Source organism: Bos mutus, chromosome 20 (genome assembly GCF_027580195.1).
Source record: "Bos mutus isolate GX-2022 chromosome 20, NWIPB_WYAK_1.1, whole genome shotgun sequence".
Lineage (NCBI taxonomy): Eukaryota > Metazoa > Chordata > Mammalia > Artiodactyla > Bovidae > Bos > Bos mutus.
The window spans coordinates 66,244,373-66,262,803 of NC_091636.1; the positions used below are offsets into that span (position 1 = coordinate 66,244,373).

The following is an 18,431-nucleotide window of genomic DNA, read 5'->3' on the forward strand; positions in this document are numbered from 1 at the left end:
CTCCTCCAGGGGAATCTTCCAGACCCAGGGATGGAACCCAGGTCTCCTGCACTGCAGGCAGACACTTTACCATCTGAGCCACCAGGGAAGCCCAGGTGAATACCTGTATACCTACAATTAATGTGTCAACTATAAAGAAAAAACTTTTAAAAAACCCATCACAGCATGACAAACAAAAACACATACACTCGCTTCCGATTTACCAATGTCACTGACCCTGTGCACACAGGCAGCTTGGGGCCCAGCTACCAGGTCCCTCGAATCAGGGTAAGACAAGGCACTTGAGATCCCAAAGCAATTCAGACAAAATCCTGGAGACCCAGCTGTGGGTGGCGGGGGGTGCAGGACCGGGGCACAGGGGCATCTGGAAACCTGGGAATCCGTGCTAATGGGCCCAGGACAACGTGGTGAACCAACAGAGAGTCACACTGAGGCTGTGGGGCCAGGCCACAGGGCAGCGAGCTGAGGGGGCCCTCCAGATGGCTGACGCCAGCACGTGGTGTCCCAGTAGAATGCAGGGCCCCGTCAGACAGCACCGGCACCCCCTCGCCATCCCTAAGCCCCCCGAGACCCAGCTTATACTTGAGGAGACTGCAGTCTCTACAGCCCACACCCCAGGCTCCCAGCGTGGCTCGCCTACTGAGTCCCTGCCCCTCCAGGAGGCCTCGGGCATCTGGAATCACGCTGTCCACGCTGGTGCAAAGAGTGCTGTGGGCAGAGACCCCCTTCCGCCCCTGAGCCTTCCAGGCGGCCCTACAGCTCCACCTGCGGGCCATCCCTACCTCTTAAACCCAGCAGCTGTCCTCTCAGCTGGACCACCCAACGCCCTCCTCCAGCCTGCCCTCCAGAGCTGGCCACAGGGGCAGAGGAACCTTCCCTCTGCCCCTCCAGCTAGCTCCTGCACCCTACTCAGGCCGCCTCCTGTGCACCCAACGCACCCAGCTCCCCCAGGCCACTCGAGTCCTGGCCCAAGGCCATCCGAGGCACCCTGCTCAGGAACATGCACCCATCACCCTTCACTTCCTGAGAATCTTCTCATGGGCGCAGGGGCCTGGCGGGGTCACAGAGTGGGACACGACTCCAGCAGCTTGGCACACATCCTGCACCCCCAGCCCCAGCTCCCTTCTCCACTGAGGTCGTGGGCCATCAGCTACCCTCGGAGGCTTTCTGCGACCTCACAGCAAGGGGGGTGCCTGAGGAGCCAGGCCTGGTGTCTGCAGACTGCCGCTCAGAGCATCTTCAGAAGGAGCCTCCTCTGGAAGGACGTGAAGGTACACAGGGCCCACGACACCGGCCCGACAGCGCCGAGCTCCATGCACAATGGCTCTGGGGCATCGGGCCAGAGGCCTTGGGCCGAGGCCAGCGCTCAGTAACTCAAGGGAGTGAGAATTTTCATAAATTTCCTTATACGTTCTAATCGTAAGCTACATTTTAAGCCACACTATGATTTTCTGTGGTTTCAAATGCGCTATTTTGAAGTCGTATAGTGTTGACTCGAGAGAGAAAAGTGGAACAAAGGATTCTGATGGGAAGTTAAGCGCCATGGACATCGGCTTGTCAGAAACTACACACAAAGAGCATCAATAAATGGCTCTAGCTCATCCTGTCACCTAGCCCGGGACAGGGCTCACTCTCCCATGGCCAGCCTGCAACCTCACTGGATTCTGAGTTCATGAACCAATGACAACATGATCACTGGCTGTCCGGCCTTGGACAAGGCAAGAACGAAGCCTGCAGAAGGCAGCCCGCCCCCGCCTTGAAAGGAAAAGGCACACACACAGCCACCACCTGGTTTCCCAAGTTTATTAAAAATCAAAGAATAGAAAAACTTCACATAAAAATATGTCAATTTTAGCTTCCACATTGTTGTCCACGCACAAAAAAAATCGAAACATGATATATCTTGTTGCCAGCCCGCGGCGTGTGGCCACAGGGAGCCAGGCCAATTCATCCGCTCACTGTGACGGGCTGGAGCCTGGCGCCCAGGCCTGGGGCTCCGTCCTGGGGCCACTGGCGGTGCTCCTGCATCCCCGCCGCGTTTCTTGAGTGGGGGGTTACAGTCAATATTGCTAATGCGTAGAGATTAGTACAGGCCTACGTATCAGTTTTTATAAATATTTCTTTATCAATAGGTTCACAATTTAAATATCTTTAAATATTTTTGATAACCTTGGATCATCACGAACCGCAGACAAACTGTGCTACTTGGCTCGGGAGCCCCCCAGGGAGCCCGCAGGCACGTCGGCCCCTCTCCACACCAGCGGGCCAGGCCCGCCTTTCGGGGGCCACAGACACGGCGGGGTGTGTAGCGCTCGGAGCCCTCGAGAACGCCCCGCTTCTGCACACCACCGGGGTCATGGCAGTAAGCTTCTCATCCCGCTTCTCGCTAGTGGACTTCAAAGACCATCCCACCTGTAGTGTAGCAGGGTCAGAACCCCGTCTTAAAAATGGGAACCGGATGACCCAGGAGAGGTGCCCACCTCCCGGGACACCCGCGGCACTCGGGAAACTCAGGGTGAGGCAGGGTGGCTGCGCCGGTGTTCGGGATGGGTAACAGAGACAGTGGTTGTCGTGGCAGAACACACTTGCAGAGGATGCTTCTTGGGTCGGGTGCCGGCCACTCCGGCCCGACACTGGGCTGTGCTCTCCAGTGATGTGTTAAAAACCCCCCACGGCGCGCCAAGCAGCTCAAGTACTTCTCCTATAGTTGCTCTTAACAGAACGAATGCATACCGCTACAGATTCCACAACGGAATCAACAGAACTCCTTTCTCCACATTCCTAAAACTGGGTACCATTGTCTGTGATGACACTCGCCAGACCCATTATGACAGGCTGTGTGACTAAAAACTGAAGCGTTTCACAGTTCACGCTTGAGATCTTATCACGTGACGACCTTTTCTCCCTGTAGAAAGTTATACTCTGGCACTTTAAATGCTGGGTCTGTTGTCTACAGTTTAAAAGAACCAAACCCAAAACATTAAAACTCCGAGGTCAGAGCAGGACCACAGACAGGCCGGACGGCAGAGCCGACAGGCAGCTGGTCAGAATGTTTAGGAGCCGAAGCCCTGGGGGAGCAGGGACTCGGCTCCTTCACCACAGGCTGAGAGGCCTCACGTCTGACCTGAAGAAGGAACATAAAAATTACCCAAGCCCCTCATTCGTGGTGTTCACAACAACGCTCATCAGACATCCAGCCGACACGATGAACCCAACTTAGAAAATGCAACTCGGGAAAGGATCTAAGCTTGTTTAAAAAAATTCCCTCCTCCCTTCAATATAACTTATGTGAAAATATGAAATTAAATAAAAAATATCTGAGTTATTGCACAAATCATAAGTTTTCAATATTTACATAGAAAAACAGTTCTGAAATTTGAAACAAAACGTGAGGGCAGTAAAACAATGATGATCTCCCAACAAATAATGGGGTTCGCTCTCCGCTGCTCCAACAACGTGAAATGAAAGTACCCAACCCGCAGGGCAGGCATGGTGCCGAGAGGCGCCCCAACCCCGCGCGGCCCCCGGTTCCTGCAGACCCGCTCCGGCCTTGAAGGAGGCGCCTGGGAGGCAGCAGACAGCATCCACGTCTAATAAGGCTTCACAGACGACACAGGGAGCTGCTCTTGAGGACGTGACCACCACACGGGGACATGCAGCGTGGCCGGCCGGGGCTGGTCTCCAGTCCCGGGGCCCCGCGGCCGCCCAGCTGCAGTCTGCGGGGCAGGCCGGGCGGCACCGCCGGGAGCATTACCTGCTGAGACTGACAGGCAGGCTGTCCCTCGTGTGTGTGTGTTTTTTCCTCCTCCAGCCGGTACGGTTGTACTGGTGGTGGCCCCGGTTGCCCACAGGAGGCCGCACGCCGCCAGTACCCACCGAGCTGTAGCTGCCGCCTTGGCCGTGGCTGTGGGAGCCCTTCATGGACAGCTTCATGCCGCTGTGCTGCTGAGGGGACCGAGAGGGACGCGGCTCGAGGCCGGCCTGGACTGACCCCCACCCGCAGCCCCACTTCCCCCGCGGGCCAAGAGCCTGGACCCCGGCCATGGCTCTTCCCGACATCCCGGCCTTTTTCCTGAACTGCATTTCTAACGTGTAGGGATGACTTAGAGGGCCCCAGGGCAGTGGACCCAGGGCCCCGGGCACCAGAAAGCCCGGCCCAGTCCAGGGCGCCTGCAGCAAGACCAGGGGCAGTGCAGTGGTGAGGGGGTGACACCGTGGGCAGCGTCATCGTTCCTGCTTCATCATTTGCTTCCTGAAAACCAAAGTTCCTACCGTGGAAATTAACAAAAAATGGAAAATATTCTTTACTTCGAACTTAACTCTTATGCTAACAAATTCAATGAATTAAACTACACTAAACTTTAAAATAATTTAACGCTTTGCTTGTCACAGGGAAAGCAAATACGAAGCTGAATGATCAAGCTGCCCCTTGAGAACAAAGAGCATGTGTGGACCCCCTCTGTGGAAAAGGTGCTCAGTGCGGGCCGACCGCCAGCCTGCAGGGGACCAGCCCTGGGCACTGGGGCCATACCTTGTGATACAGGTGGGGGCTGGAGAGCGGGTTGGGGGACGCAGAAGGGATGGCCGGGGAGGACACGTGGTGGACGGCCTTCAGCGCCGGAGCAGCTTCGATGCCCGCCTGTCTACAGGGTACAGGGGCCACGCCGAGCGTCGGGGGCGGGATAGTAAACCTGGTCTGGGGGAGAGGACCAGAGACAGCATGAGTGCCCACGCAACACCGCTCTTACCAGGAGCCCCGAGAAGGGCCCCACTCACAACTGGTTCCTCAGTCTGTGACTGCAACCTCACATCTGGCTCCTCAGTCTGTGTGACTACAACCTCACAACAGGCTCCTCAGTGGGTCTGAATGCAACCTCACAACAGGCTCCTCAGTCTGTCTCTGACTACAAACTTACAACAAACTCCACAGTCTATGTCTGACTACAACCTCACAACAGGCTCCTCAGTGGGTCTGACTGCAACCTCACATCTGGCTCCTCAATCTGTGTGACTACAACCTCACAACAGGCTCCTCAGTCTGTCTCTGACTACAAACTTACAACAAACTCCACAGTCTATGTCTGACTACAACCTCACAACAGGCCCCTCAGTCTCCGTCTGACTGCGTCACAACAGGCTCCTCAGTGGGTCTGACTACAACCTCACAACAGGCTCCTCAGTCTGACTACACCACAATAGGCTCCTAAGTAGCTCTGACTCAGTCTATGTCTGCCTACCACCTCACAACAGTCTGCTCTGAAGCACAATGACAACATGAAGATGTCCAGTCACCCAAGCCATAAGGTTTTGGTGACCATGAAATTCAAGAGAACTACAATTATCAGAGAAACTGTCCCTTGAGTCTTGGGGTAGCACCCTGGGTCAAGCGGGGTAAGATGCCCCAGGCCAGCTGGAGTGAAGGCCTGCAGATGGGACGACCCCCACCTCCGCTCCCCTCCCATTTCTGCAGCACCTTCCCATCAGGGCAGAGGTGCTGGCTCGGGAGCCCCTCCCCTGCTTTTCCAGACCCTCTCTGCTCTCATCTTAGAACTGTCCGCATTACCCCCGAGACCTCAGGAGGGTGGCTGTGGCCTCCTGGGCAACAGCTGTGGCAGGAGCTGGCCTCAGGGATGGCACCCCTTCCTCACGTTTCCTCCCACCCAGGGCCTCTCTTCAGTGGGAGCTCTGTGCCCCCAGGGGCGCAGAGAAGAACCCATTCCTAGGGTCTCTGACAGCTCTGTGCCCTGGCTGTTCAGTCTCCACTGCATCCTGATCTGGGAGACTTCAACACGAGTGAGGCACTCAAGAGACCATGCACGTGAGGGTTTGCAAGTGGGATTTCCCTCAGTCACTTCCCCCACTGGAATGACATTTGCAGTTTGGCGATAAAATGATAAAGTGAGCTTTTTGTCTTAAACCTTAAATGACAACTTCCCGGGTTGCCCAGTGGCTCAGACTCCACGCTCCCAAGGTTGGGGGCCCAGGTTTAATCCCTGGTCAGGGAGCTAGATCCCACATGTCACAACTAAGACCCAGGGCAGCCAAGTAAACTAAATAAATATTTTGCTTTTTAAAAAAAAATCCCTTGAGTGGCCTTAGCTTTTGCCTATCTGTACAGGTGACAGAAAGGACCAGAGGCAGCACATGGTCCTGACGCCACCCGGGAGGTGCACGAGCAGCACCTGCACACGGCTCTCGAGGGAGCTGGGCCCGAGCAGAGGCCAGCCCCAAGTCTGCCTGTGGCGGCCCTCGCCCACGTGCGGGCACTGCCTCTGTGGCTCTTGCTTGCTAATATACCAGTGAAAGATTCTGGGGCTCTGCTGATGGCCATCACTGTGCGTCCCGCGCCTGCTGCGTCCGCACCCCCTAGCCTGGGGTGTGTCCTGAGAACACCCTACCTACAAGGGGAGCCCAGCATCACAGAGAGACGTGGGCACACGTGGGCATACCCATCACCTTCTGCTCAGATCACAACTGCTTGTGAAAGCCGACTCTACTTCAGAAGTGCATTAATGTGATGAGTTTCATACACATAGAGTTGATGTATATTTGGAAAGTAACTACAAATCTAAAACATCAAAAATTACCTCTAAAAACTACCTTTTTAAAACACCCGGGTTCTAAAAACAACACGGGTATACTAATTTTGTCTAAATTTTTTGAAAAAGAACATACTATAATGGAAAAAATTCTATAAATAGTATGTAGTGAATGACGCGGAGAAGTCAAAGCTGGTATCAAATCTGAGTAAGAGTGCAAACAATGAGATTCTTTGAGGAAATCAAGGACCGTGTCCTTCTCAGCCGAGGGACGGCACCAGGGGCCCTCTGAGCACGAGCCCAGGACAGCGGCCTCATGCTGAACGCCAGCATCACTTGCAGAAAGACCACGTGGACCTTGTCAAGCAGCAGCTCTGGGCCCACCCAGAGTCCCCTGGTGCAAACACAGCATATGGTGAAGCTCAAGAACACGGACTTCTGCGGGACAACAGGACTCACATTCTATCAACCCACCAAGGATGAGAACGGCCTACAGGACAGACATATCTGTTCCAAGAACGTCGAAGGTTCTCTCTCTAATCTAACACTGTCAGTCAGGCCTACAGCGCACAGCACCTTGGACCTGGTCCCAGGCCGTCACTGGGAAGAGCCCAGCCAGCCGCATACCTGCGTGTTGGTTGTCATGACCAGTGTCCTGGACGTGGTGGACTGAGGTTTGCCACTCGCCATGGGCAGGGCGGCGGGCAGGCTGGCCAGCAGGGGGGTGGGCGCCTGGAGGCTGAACTGGTACACGCTGGGCGTGGTGCAGGGCGGCGTGTCTGAGTCCTGGGGGGACAAGAGGAGGGCTGCACCCGAGGCTCGTGCCCCTCAGAGCGACAGGAGTGGCCACAGGCAAGACCCAGGGCGTCCCAGAATGCGGGCGCCCCCCCACCACCCCCACCCAGGGCTCCTCCCGGTCAGGTCAAAACTGAAGAACATCATGGAATTGCAGCTGAAACACCCCGACTGCTGGTCTTATCTCCCCATAAGTTTGTACACCACGACCCCCAGGAGCCCCCCGGCTCAAAGGACGCCACTCACGATGTCGCTGCCAGAGAGCGAGGACACGGAGGAGGCGGACGAGCCGGATGACCGGAGCTGTGGGCCAGGCAGGGGCAGGGTCAGGCGCGGGCCCAAGGGAGGCTCGGGGTCTCGTCGAGGAGGCTGGTCCCCCTCGCAGGTGCCCATCCGCTCTGCGGTCTTCACCCTGTTGTCTGTGGGAGGAAGGTGGAGCCGTCACGCTCCTCAGCCCGCGGCCCCACTATGCCTCTGACGCTGCGCGTGAGGCTGACAAAGCCAGCTCCTGACTTCACTTCACGTCAATTAATTTTTTAAGTTACATTTCAGCCACTGGAGTGCACTCAACTATGTTCGAAACAACACGGTGTGCAGCCCCACCTGTGAGTTACAGAGCCTGGCCCTGAGGCGCTTCAGGTGTGAACACGCACCGCTCGCGGAGGACACGGCACCAGAGACCCACAGCTTTGGGCGCTGACTACCCGTTCAGATGACAGTATGCTGAGCACTCAGTTGAATAAAACAGACTACTAAAATTAATTTCACCTGCTTTCTTCCACTTACAATGCAGTTCCTGGGAACTTCAGAACTTCCATGTGTGCACAGCACTGGCCTAAACCTTACAGCTTTAAACTCTTACAGAAACAAGCTGCTTTCTTAGTGTGAATGGTTTGTTACTAAAAGACAGACACTGCTGCGCGAGCGCGTCAGGACGTGCAGAGCCGCGGGAGGGGGCCTCTCACCGGGGTCTGGTGCCGCGTGGACCCTGCCGCCCCACTTCTCCTTGATCCATGTCCGGTAGTCGATCACCTCCTGAGTCACCTTGATGATCCTCCCTAAGGTGCTGTGGAAGGGCAAAGGCAAGCGGGTGTGAGTGCCGCACAGAGCGTGCCGTGGAGCCGACCGTCCTATCCAATAGCCACTTTACATCCTAACATGGAACTCTGCTAAGGGAAAGCTGGGGCAAGCTAAGGTAATCTTACGGCTGACTTCTGTTGTTTGAATCCAAACCTACACGGAACGTAAAAAGTGGGGGCAGGGAAGCACAAGTCCTGGAACCTCCATCTGTCCACAAAGGACCGCTGAAGTCCCCACCAGGTAGGGAAGCCGGCCCCAGCCCCAGTGACCACAGGGGCCCCATTCCCACCACACGGGGGACACAGAGTGCCCAGAACAGGCCCAAAGCTTTGCCCGCAGACACCCAGGGGACAGAAGCCACAGAACCCTGTGCCCCCACCACCGAGCTGGCCTCAGAGTCTGCGTCCTCCATAACCTCTGAGGACGGCGTACTGGCCCAGCTTCAGCAATCTCCTATGACAGTTATCGCCCCTGCCTCTCACTTCCCCTCAGCTTGTCCCTCCATCCCAGCCCCACCTCCACGGGCGCGTAATCTGCGGTCAGGAAGAAACACTTCTCACCAGTAAAAGTGCACACGGAAAAGTGAGCGCCCAAAACAGGGGCATGAAGGACCGGTGTGCAGGGAGGGGGGTGGGGGCAGGACGCGTCCCTCAGGGCCGACCGGTGTGCAGGGAGGGGCCTGGGGGCCGGACGCATCCCTCAGGGCCGGACACCCACCTCTTGAGGGCAGCCGGAAAAAAAGCATCACACTCTACAGCTTTAAAAGCCAGAAATGACCTCCCCAAAAACTAATACCCTGGGAAAATCCTAGCTCTCTAAATGAAAACCTTTCACCTCTTGACCGCCATGACCACCCTGAGCCCCTGAAAGGCCTTCCTTTCCCAGCATTCTCAGGTTCTCCTGAAACAGGGCGGCAAACTCCGTGGAGGCAAACGACGGGGGCCACGGCCCCAGGACGGGGTACCTTTCGGAGTCTCTGTTGGGGTAGGACCGGGCGAGCGGCGACACGGCGTGGCTGAGGACGATGTAGGCGTAGTCGAACACCTGCTTCACCTGCATGGCCCCGTAGGAGCTCCGGCCCACGTCGTTCCCTGAGAAGAGACAGCCAGCGTCAGAGGTGCGGCTTCTCACATTTGCAGACAGCAAATAAAATGAAGCGCACTGAAGTCATTAAGGGAGTCCAGGTAAGGAGCGAACTTTGCTGGAACAGCAGACTTTCCAAGTTCAATTTACATGTAACTCATTCCTCAAGTTCAGGTGGGGGTGTTTTTCTTAGGAAACATATCCTTGAGCACCAACATTTTCTCTTTTCCAGGTTTAATCATGTAGCCGCTCAGTAACTGTGTGAGTTTTCCTATTTCAATTACATTTCAGCAAACGCTGAAGACAAAGGAACTGCCGGCCACTTAGCTGACCAAACGCAGACACACCAGGGCTGGAGGCCTGTCCTGGGGGAGGGAAACGCACCGCTGAGGAAGCGCCACACAGACCACGCGACCACAGAGGAGAGTCTTTCAGAAGACAAGAAATTAATGTCATACCCCAGGAGCCACGAAACAAAAACCATAAATCTGAGGGTGTTGAAAAACATATACAGGAGCTAAACATTAAAAAAATACCAAATATAATGCAAGAGACAAAAGGCTTCCCAAGTGGCGTGAGTGCTAAAGTACCTGTCAGCCAATAAAGGAGATAAAAGAGATGCAGGTTTGATCCCTGGGTCGGGAAGATCCCCTGGAGGAGGACATGGCAACCCACTCCAGTATTCTTGCCTGGAGAACCCCATGGACAGAGGGGCCTGGCAGGTTACAGTCCATGGGGTCAGAAGGAGTCAGACACGACTAAAGTGACTTAGCACACACGCACACACACAAATAATAAAAAATACCAAATACAGGTGCAAGAGACAGAAGTACAACATGTCAACAAAGAAAGACTTCCCTGACCGCAGAAGACCTTACAAAACCAGGGAGGACAGTGCAGCGGACGGACGGACAAAGCGCGTGAGCTCACACAAAACACCACGCAGGGGCTCTGCACCCGGAGCATACCATCTCACCACCCAGCCTGTCGCCTGCTGCCTCTGACTTTATCACCCACAAAGAGCAGCGTGTCACCCAATAACCCCCCACAGACACCTGTGGGACTGACAAGTAACCATGCGTTTCACCTCACCCATCATTAAAGAAAGTACAGGAAGTGAAAATGGACATGCCTGGCCTTATCAGGTGGGCAAAGATTTCAAAGACGGCCAGCAAAGGTGCGGGAAACGCACCTTAACCTGGGCTCTGCAAGGAGCCAGTCTTACACCGGAATCTCCCTCTGCGCACAGAAGAGGACTCTCGGGTTTACCGTTAAGTAAAACCGAAAGCGGCAAAGTTGTCTGTGTTATGTGATGCCAACTGCTCCAGTATGCTTGCCTGGAGAATCCCATGAACAGAGGAGCTTGGTGGGCTACAGTCCATAGGGTCACAAAGAATCAAACAGGACTGAGCACACACGTCCAATCAATAACGAGGCAATATTCGATGTTAATATCCACACAGGGAAAATATGAGAAGAGCGTGCAAAGGGGAGGGGATTATGGCACACTTCACTTTTCTATGTGACAAGCTTCTGGGAAACAGATGCTTTATGACAGACAGGTAATACATTTCTATTCAGAAAAAACAGAATTTTTTTTCTTAATTCACACTTTCTACATTACTCTGATTACAGAAAGCAAACTAAGTTGCAACTTTAGAGTAAGTTATTTAGAAGTATTAACAAGGAATTCTGACGTGCCAGCCCTGACCCCAGTAGTACAGCAGGACTCTACACGAGATCCAGTGACTGCCCGTGGCTGGGCGCCTGTGAATGCTCCCTGGCTGGCATCAGCGGCCAGAGCACAGTGCCTGCAGATGGGGGCCCGCGCAGAGCAAGGGTCCTTACCAGGCAGCAGGGGGTCCTCAATGCACAGCATCGACGGTCTGTACCCGCTGGTCATGGCTTTCATGATCTCCTCTTTGGCGATATAGGCACCTCCTTCTTTTATTCTAATACCAGTTTTCAAGTAATTAAAATTTCTTCCATAGAGTTCAAAAAATTCCACAAGCAGCATCCCGAGGTTCTCATCTGCTCTCCGGGCGTCAATTCTCGGATGCAGCTGTGAAAGCGAGGCCCCCCGGTTTGTGTGGATTCTGGACACTGCAGACACTGCACACGCGGTGAGCTCAGACGGCTGGCCCAGGATGCAGTCAGGGGCCCTCGTCCACCCACCACCACCACCACCACCACCGGCAGCCAGGAGGCATCACCGGAGCCTGGATAGCTTGTCAACCAAGGGTGCTCAAGAGAAAAAAGATCTGCTCATCTGAATTTTTAAATTATACTCCAATTCTTTGAAATTCAGAAGCCACACATTGCTACACAGACATCTGATTAACCCCAAATTCCCAAACAGTGGTAGGTGAGTGGACCATATTCTGTACAATTCAGAGTCACCTAGATGGTGGAGGCAAATTTATAGATTCTAGTATTAATTCCGTTATTTTGAAATGCAACCAGCAGGGGGCAGTGTGAGCCTGAAAAGCATCACTGCTCAGAATCAAAGGCCTAACTGAACAGCCACCAGCTCTGTGCCAGCATTTACGGCAAACTCGCCTCACTGGCCGGCACACAGCTTAGCCTCAGCCTCAGCTCCACTCCACCTGTCCCTGCAGCAGCTAATGGATTTATTCTGAAGCTGAGCCCCTGTCTACTGACCTTCCTGAGTGTCATTAAAAGGCTCAGGAATCTGAGTGCACGGCCCACTGTGACAGCCTCGAGCTGTGAATTTCAACAAGTTAAACCAACATTCAGCTTGCTGGTCCTACCAGTGCCCCGCGGGCACATGCGGCCAGCCCACTGGACCCAGCAAACAGCACCACCCGCGCTACTGGACAGTGACGGTCGGGAAGAGGACCATCGGGTCCAAGTCCCGGCAGAAGCACGGCAGCTGAAAGCGCTCAGAGTGCAGCGGCCGTGGCGCAAGCGCGGCTCCTAGGCTGCAGGCGTGTCCGGGCTCAGGAGCCCTCACGCAGGCTCAGCGCCGTGGTCCTGCTGCTCTCTGGCCTTCTCCCTCCTGTTTCCCCGCCTGAGCGCTACCCAGGCCAAGCAAGTGAGCCATGACCTCCGTGAGCCCCGGCATGGATCAGACGTCTCAGTGGGCACAGCGCAGAGGTGGGAAGGGCTGGGCACCAAGGGGGTGGAGCTGACAGTGGCCGCCCTGCCCAGGCCCGGGTGGCCTGCGCAGGGTCACTGAGCCGGGCACCCGGCATCACGAGAGTGAGCAGTGGTCACACTACAAGGCTGCCGGGACAGTTCAGGTAAGCGGGAGGAAATAACTTAAGGACACAGCTCATGCTTAGTTCTAAAAAAAAAAAAAAAGGTCCGACACCTCGGGCAGAAGGGCTCTAAGGGCAGCGTGAGGGAGGCGCAGCTAGGAGCAGCAGAGAGAGCCCCACCTGCCCGTGGGCCCTCACGGGGCCCCCCCAGAGGCACACCAAGGAGACCCCAGGGTGCAGGGCGCTGGGCCCAGCCGCTCCACCATCAGCAGTGCCGACGGTACCGAGACAAGTCTCAACACAAAACCCTCAGCACCACCACAGACACAGAACAGAGGAGCAGCGCTGTGCGGCCAGAACACAGCAGAGGGGCTGACAAGTGTAAATGGCACGATCGTGCCTCGATTCACGCAGAGACCACACATTAGAAACGCAGCGTAAGGACAGGTCATCAGCGCGGCACAGCCTTTAATACTCAGGTTTCCTGATAGGTTTTTCCACGCTACTCAACAAAATACGGGCAACAGATAAAAACAAAACACCAACTTTTCATCACTCAGGAAAAAGCTCTTATTTTTTTTTTTTCCCATATGTGGGACTTGACTTTTTTTCTGAGACAGATTTTTCAGTATAAATGACAGTCAAGAACGAAGAAAAGGTTTTCACTGTCTTTCAAGGCATGTCTTTCAATTTTTCTGAACATAATGTTTCTTCAGGGTTAGGTCAATATATACTTGATTGATAAAATGAGATAAGCCCTCTAACAGTTACAACAGACACAAAAAAAACAGATGCAAAGGAAAAAAGTATTGATCAAAACAGTTTCATCATCAAGATTAGAAGTCAATTTCTACTACATCAAAACAGAGCTGGGCAGGGACAGCAAAGACCTGGAAGCCGAGAAGCAACTGGTCAGAACACCAGGGAACAACGACCCCCACGTCAGCCTCAAGGTCAAGGGTTCTTGAGACAAAGCGTACTCACCTGCAGAAAGCTAATGGCCATTAAAATGAGGCTGTACGAGCTAATCCCGCCTGTAAAAACTTCATTCAGGTCCCTCTGCAGGAGGAACTGTTTCAGTACTAAAATCAAGTAAGGCAGCAACGAATATTTCTGCAAATTCCAAAAGAAAGACAGCATCTGGTTATTTACTGTGGCTTTGAAGAGTCCACACTGGGCAGACTCCACGTGCGGACAAGAAGCTCACTTCCTCGTCCTGCTCCTCGGGAGGCTTGAGGAGACCAGGCCTCCTCACCCCATGGGGGCCTGAGAAGAGATCCATGAGGGGCTCACTAGGGCCCTGCTGGGGGCCCCTCCCCAGATGATGGTTTAGTGCGGCTGAGGCGGGGGTCCTGCATGGAGACCCCAGGCCCAGGGGCGCAGGGAGTGAACGGGTGCTTCCTCCAAGTCTCTGCCCCCTCTCAGGCGCTGAGCACAGGGCTCTGTGGGTGCAGCCGTGGGCGAGGGAACGTCCCAGAACCAGCAGGCAAAACGCCCACACTCAGGGGCACCCATGAGACAAGCAGCGGGGTGGGCAGCTCACGAGGCAGGAGGCCAGCAGGACACAACACTGCCAAACGAAGGACAAGGGTGGAGAGCAGGGCGACTGGATCTGTGGAGGGGTGCGGGGCTCAGCCACCCCCGCCGCGCTTCCAGCGCTGCTGGAGCAGAGGGGACTCTGCGGACCAGCCTGACTGCAGAGTGAGCGGCTCCCGAGGAGCGAGGCCTCAAACTGGGGGCAGAGGCAGGGTCCAGACAACGCAGCTCTCTGAACGGGGAAGGATGCTCCACTTAACTGCACCACACACCTGGTCAGAGTCCAGAGTCCCTCAACTCGAGGAACACCTCCCATCCTGAGGCACTGAGACCTCCCCGCAACCCCAGAGAAAGCAAACCTACGCTCCACTATGATGTACTCAACTTGCAAATCAGGCACAATGAGCTGCAGGGATGGCCACTGTGTAATAACTAGAAGGATCTCTATAATGATGCGCAAGTGTATAAAATTATTAGGAAAGGAAGGCAAAGCTGCGAAACAGCTATGTAATTCCAAAGAAATAACACTCTAACGTAAATCCATCTGTAACTGTCTTTCTCATTAAAGATTATCGTTAGTTTAAAGGTTTCAACATTTATAAGGGAAACGTCAGCCAACTTAACAAGCCCCTTATCTGCATCGTGCTAACTTGCGGTGACAGCACCTTCATGTAATTCTTGATGAACTCCGCTGCCCGCACCCCGGTCTCCATGTTAAAGCTGATGTCGACTTTAACTTCTGTTTCCTGGTCTGTGAGTTTTATAATTGGTACCTGCAGAGATTTAATTTAGGGAACTTGCTTTAATAGGCAACATTGTTTATGGTCAGGTATCAAAATGTTTCCCAATTTATACAGAGGGTTTTCTCCTTAAACACAAAAGGAGTTTACACACACACACCCCATACTCATAGGCTAAACCCCCGATCCTGGAAACAAGTAGTAACACTGCCAAACTCACATTCTGGGGGCTGCTCAGGACAGTCAGGCTGAGCCCCCTTGGCTGCTCTGTATGTAAACACCGATGCCTGCTCAGAGGCCAGCAGCCACCCGGCAGGAGGGACAGAGCCACGGAGGGGCGGGGCCAAGACTGAGGCGCATCAGGGAGCAGGCCGGTGACACAGGGCTCCTAGGCTGTGCAGAGCTCTGGGTTTGGACAGACCCTGACACACACACCAGAGAGGCCTGGTCATCCACCTTCTGCCTGAGGGAAGTATGTTTTTTCATATGTGGACATTTTTGGAACAAGAAAGGACCAGGCAAGTTTTTCTTTCTGAAGTGTAACTTGGCACATGGTAACTTTTTCTACGTAATAAATGCCGTGGTTTGATCACTGGGCCCCACTCTCCGCAGAGGCAGCCTCTGAACGTGCCCTGCTTCGGGTATGATTATCCCCTCCTTGCACGGCTTCATAAAGGATGACCCAGGCGTATATTTTAGTGCACGACTAAAGAGTCATGCTTTAAAGTCATGCTTTAACCAGCATCCAAAGAGCTCAGTGTTTGCAGAGTTCAGTGTTTGCAGTACAATGTGCACTTCAGACGGTCTCCAAACATATCGTCAGCTAGAAACCCTAACTACAAAACACCACGAGCACATTCACATGAGCAGTCTTCAAACAGAACCAGTCCCCGCTGTAAACCGTGTCAGCTATCCCCACAGCTGCCGGCAGGTGGCCGTGCGCCCCCTGCTCGGACGGGGCACCCAGCAGCGGCACTCACCGTCGCCTTGTCCAAGACCTTGATGGAGCCCGGCTCAGCCACGTTGTGCTTCCGCAGGGCCTGCTCCAGCAGCTGCAGTGGGGGGCGCTCCCACTTCCCAAAGACCACTAGGTCGATGTCACTGGACGGAAGAGAGGCGAGCGTGAACCCCTGCTCCCCTGTCTGCATGGCAACACACCGGCTGCAGGCCCACAGTGCTTCCAGGGCCGACATCATCCCACCAGCCTCTCCCTCTTAGTGAGAGAAAACGAAGTTTGTGAACTACTTGTAACAGGTGGAGAGCAGACGCTGACCGACTCGCCACACCACAAGGGGCCTGCGGAGGCCTGGCCCTCCCATATGGACTCCTGTGGTGGATCCAGCTCCCCACCAGCCTCGCCAATGCCACCCCAAAAATCCTGAGGCTGCAGTCTCTTTAGTCTCCGAGGATTAAACTGGCTTAGCAGAATGCAAGTTTTTAATAAAATGATGCACGTAAAACTAAACATTAAAAAACCCTTTAAGAGGAAACGCTGGAGAGTGGCTTTAAAATGCAAACACCTGTTTGATGTTTTCTATCAATTAAAAATCCTCACAAAATCCTATTCAAATGCAATTTTGCTTGAAGTTTCATTAAGATGTAAAAGCAACTTGTCAAAAGCATCCAAAGAGCTCAGACTGTTTCTGCTGCATGTGCTCCACGGCTCCCATCTTCCCCATCCCCTCCTTTCTCATCTTCTCTGCAGCCCATCCCAGTAAGTGCAAGAGGAAAAAGGCAAAGCAATCAATGATCGTAACAGTAAAGTAAATGTTTGCTTCCTGCAATTTTCCCCCTGTGCTCTGTGGCTTTCTCCTTTAGCTTACATTTCCAGTCTCAGATTTGCACACAAGAAAGCTGCTTTCAGCCTTCAGCACGCACAAAGATGCCACCCCCTGGCCCCAGCTTCGTCCACCACACCCTCATCTGTGCGGAGTGGGCGCTCACCTGGTGGGAAGGTAGAGACCGGTGCTGAAGCTGCCGAATATCTGCACCTGCAACAGAGGGCACTGCTCAGACCCGGGACGAGCGGGCAGCGCCCGCCGCCACTGCTCATTTGGCTCCTGCCCAGGGCCCCACTGACCGGACAGCATCCTCTCAAGCCTTAAGTTAAAAGCCTGCCCCAAAAGGAATTCTCCAAAGCTCAGAATCAAAGAACGAAACAGCCCCTTGCGGTGCCCACAGCCGCATGGCGCTGGTCTCCAGGCTGTGGACAGCACAGCGCTCTGTCCCAGGGCACCCAAGGGCAGGGATGAAACTGCTGCGGTAGGGACGAGGACACCAGGGCACCAGAGGGCCATCTCCCACTGCCTCCCACATGCCCAGGGCCCATGGAGCGCCTCCAAGAGCACATGTAGTTCACTCACTGGGGAAGCAGTTTGCAAGCAAACACTTCCAGGATTCACACAATGGAACCCTGCTACGAAGTCTGATGCGGGAAGGGGTAAACTTATCTTAGGGTACATTACAAACAAGGAAAATAATCACAAGATTCCAAAAAAGAATTCCCCAAGGCAGACAGTCTTCACACTTGAAGACGTCAGAAACTCAGAACCACCAGTGGGGGTGGGGGGTGGCGAGCTGAGGAGAGCCCTACCCCCAGCCCGGGTTCCCGGGGTCCCCCTCGGCAGGGGCATGTGCATCTCTAACAAGCTCCAGGTGAGGCCGCCGCCCTCCCAGCACTGCAGCAGGGGGCTCAGCCCGCCAGGTCTGCACAGGCCCGCAGACAGGATGTCCGCAGTGACACGGCACGGCGCATATACCCACATCGGCCGTCGGCCAGAGGTCCTTAACCACGGTCTCGATCCTCCTCACCACTTCTCTTCTCATGGCAGCTTCTTCAGGACAAGGGGACATGAAGTTATAAAAGTCAATTATTTCCTCGTGAAGTCTAGCGGACAAAAGAGAAACACACTGGAGTTACCATTAGATGCAACCACACGGCTCGTTCTGTTATCAGATCAGCGTGACACAAAAGCTATCACTGGCCACTTAAAATCCAGTTTCTTGTTTCCTCTTGAGAGTACAGGGTGAGATGACCCCTCTGTGGGGAGGCAGTATGGTTCAGCACCCCAGAGTAACACGAGTGCATTGCACCAAAGCTTCTGACTGGCATCTAACGTCTTATCCGAAAGAAACGTCTCAGTGACTTGATGTTAAGAAACTGAGAAGGTGAAGGGTGCTCCCAACGGAGGCACGACAGGGACCCCAGTTACCCAGGGGTCTCACCTCAGCCGGGTGTGCTCCAGGCCCAGGGGTGCCCTCACGGCGGGCTCTGAGACAGGCCAGGCCAGGAGAAGACACCTGACCTCAGGAGCCTGGCAGGCCCGAGTCTCAGCGGCCAGGTCTGCCCGACCCACTGAGACAACGCCCCAGATCGGCAACAAGGGCCCAGGCCACGACTCGGGAGCCAGCGACCAAGGTGTGAGGGACACCAGTCA

At 54.5% G+C, this 18,431-nt stretch overlaps 1 protein-coding gene across 1 annotated transcript in view; it reads right to left on the reverse strand.

Annotated features, from left to right (window-relative positions):
• Positions 1-1,788: 1,788 nt before the first annotated feature.
• TENT4A (terminal nucleotidyltransferase 4A) overlaps positions 1,789-18,431 on the reverse strand; it is a 41,934-nt gene continuing 25,291 nt past the window's right edge. The window contains 12 exon segments of the mRNA XM_070357744.1: positions 1,789-3,945; positions 4,532-4,696; positions 7,167-7,325; positions 7,581-7,753; positions 8,300-8,400; positions 9,379-9,505; positions 11,346-11,559; positions 13,703-13,831; positions 14,920-15,027; positions 15,975-16,095; positions 16,939-16,985; positions 17,758-17,881. Coding sequence (XP_070213845.1) covers positions 3,751-3,945; positions 4,532-4,696; positions 7,167-7,325; positions 7,581-7,753; positions 8,300-8,400; positions 9,379-9,505; positions 11,346-11,559; positions 13,703-13,831; positions 14,920-15,027; positions 15,975-16,095; positions 16,939-16,985; positions 17,758-17,881 — 1,663 coding nt within the window. The 3' untranslated portion in view covers positions 1,789-3,750.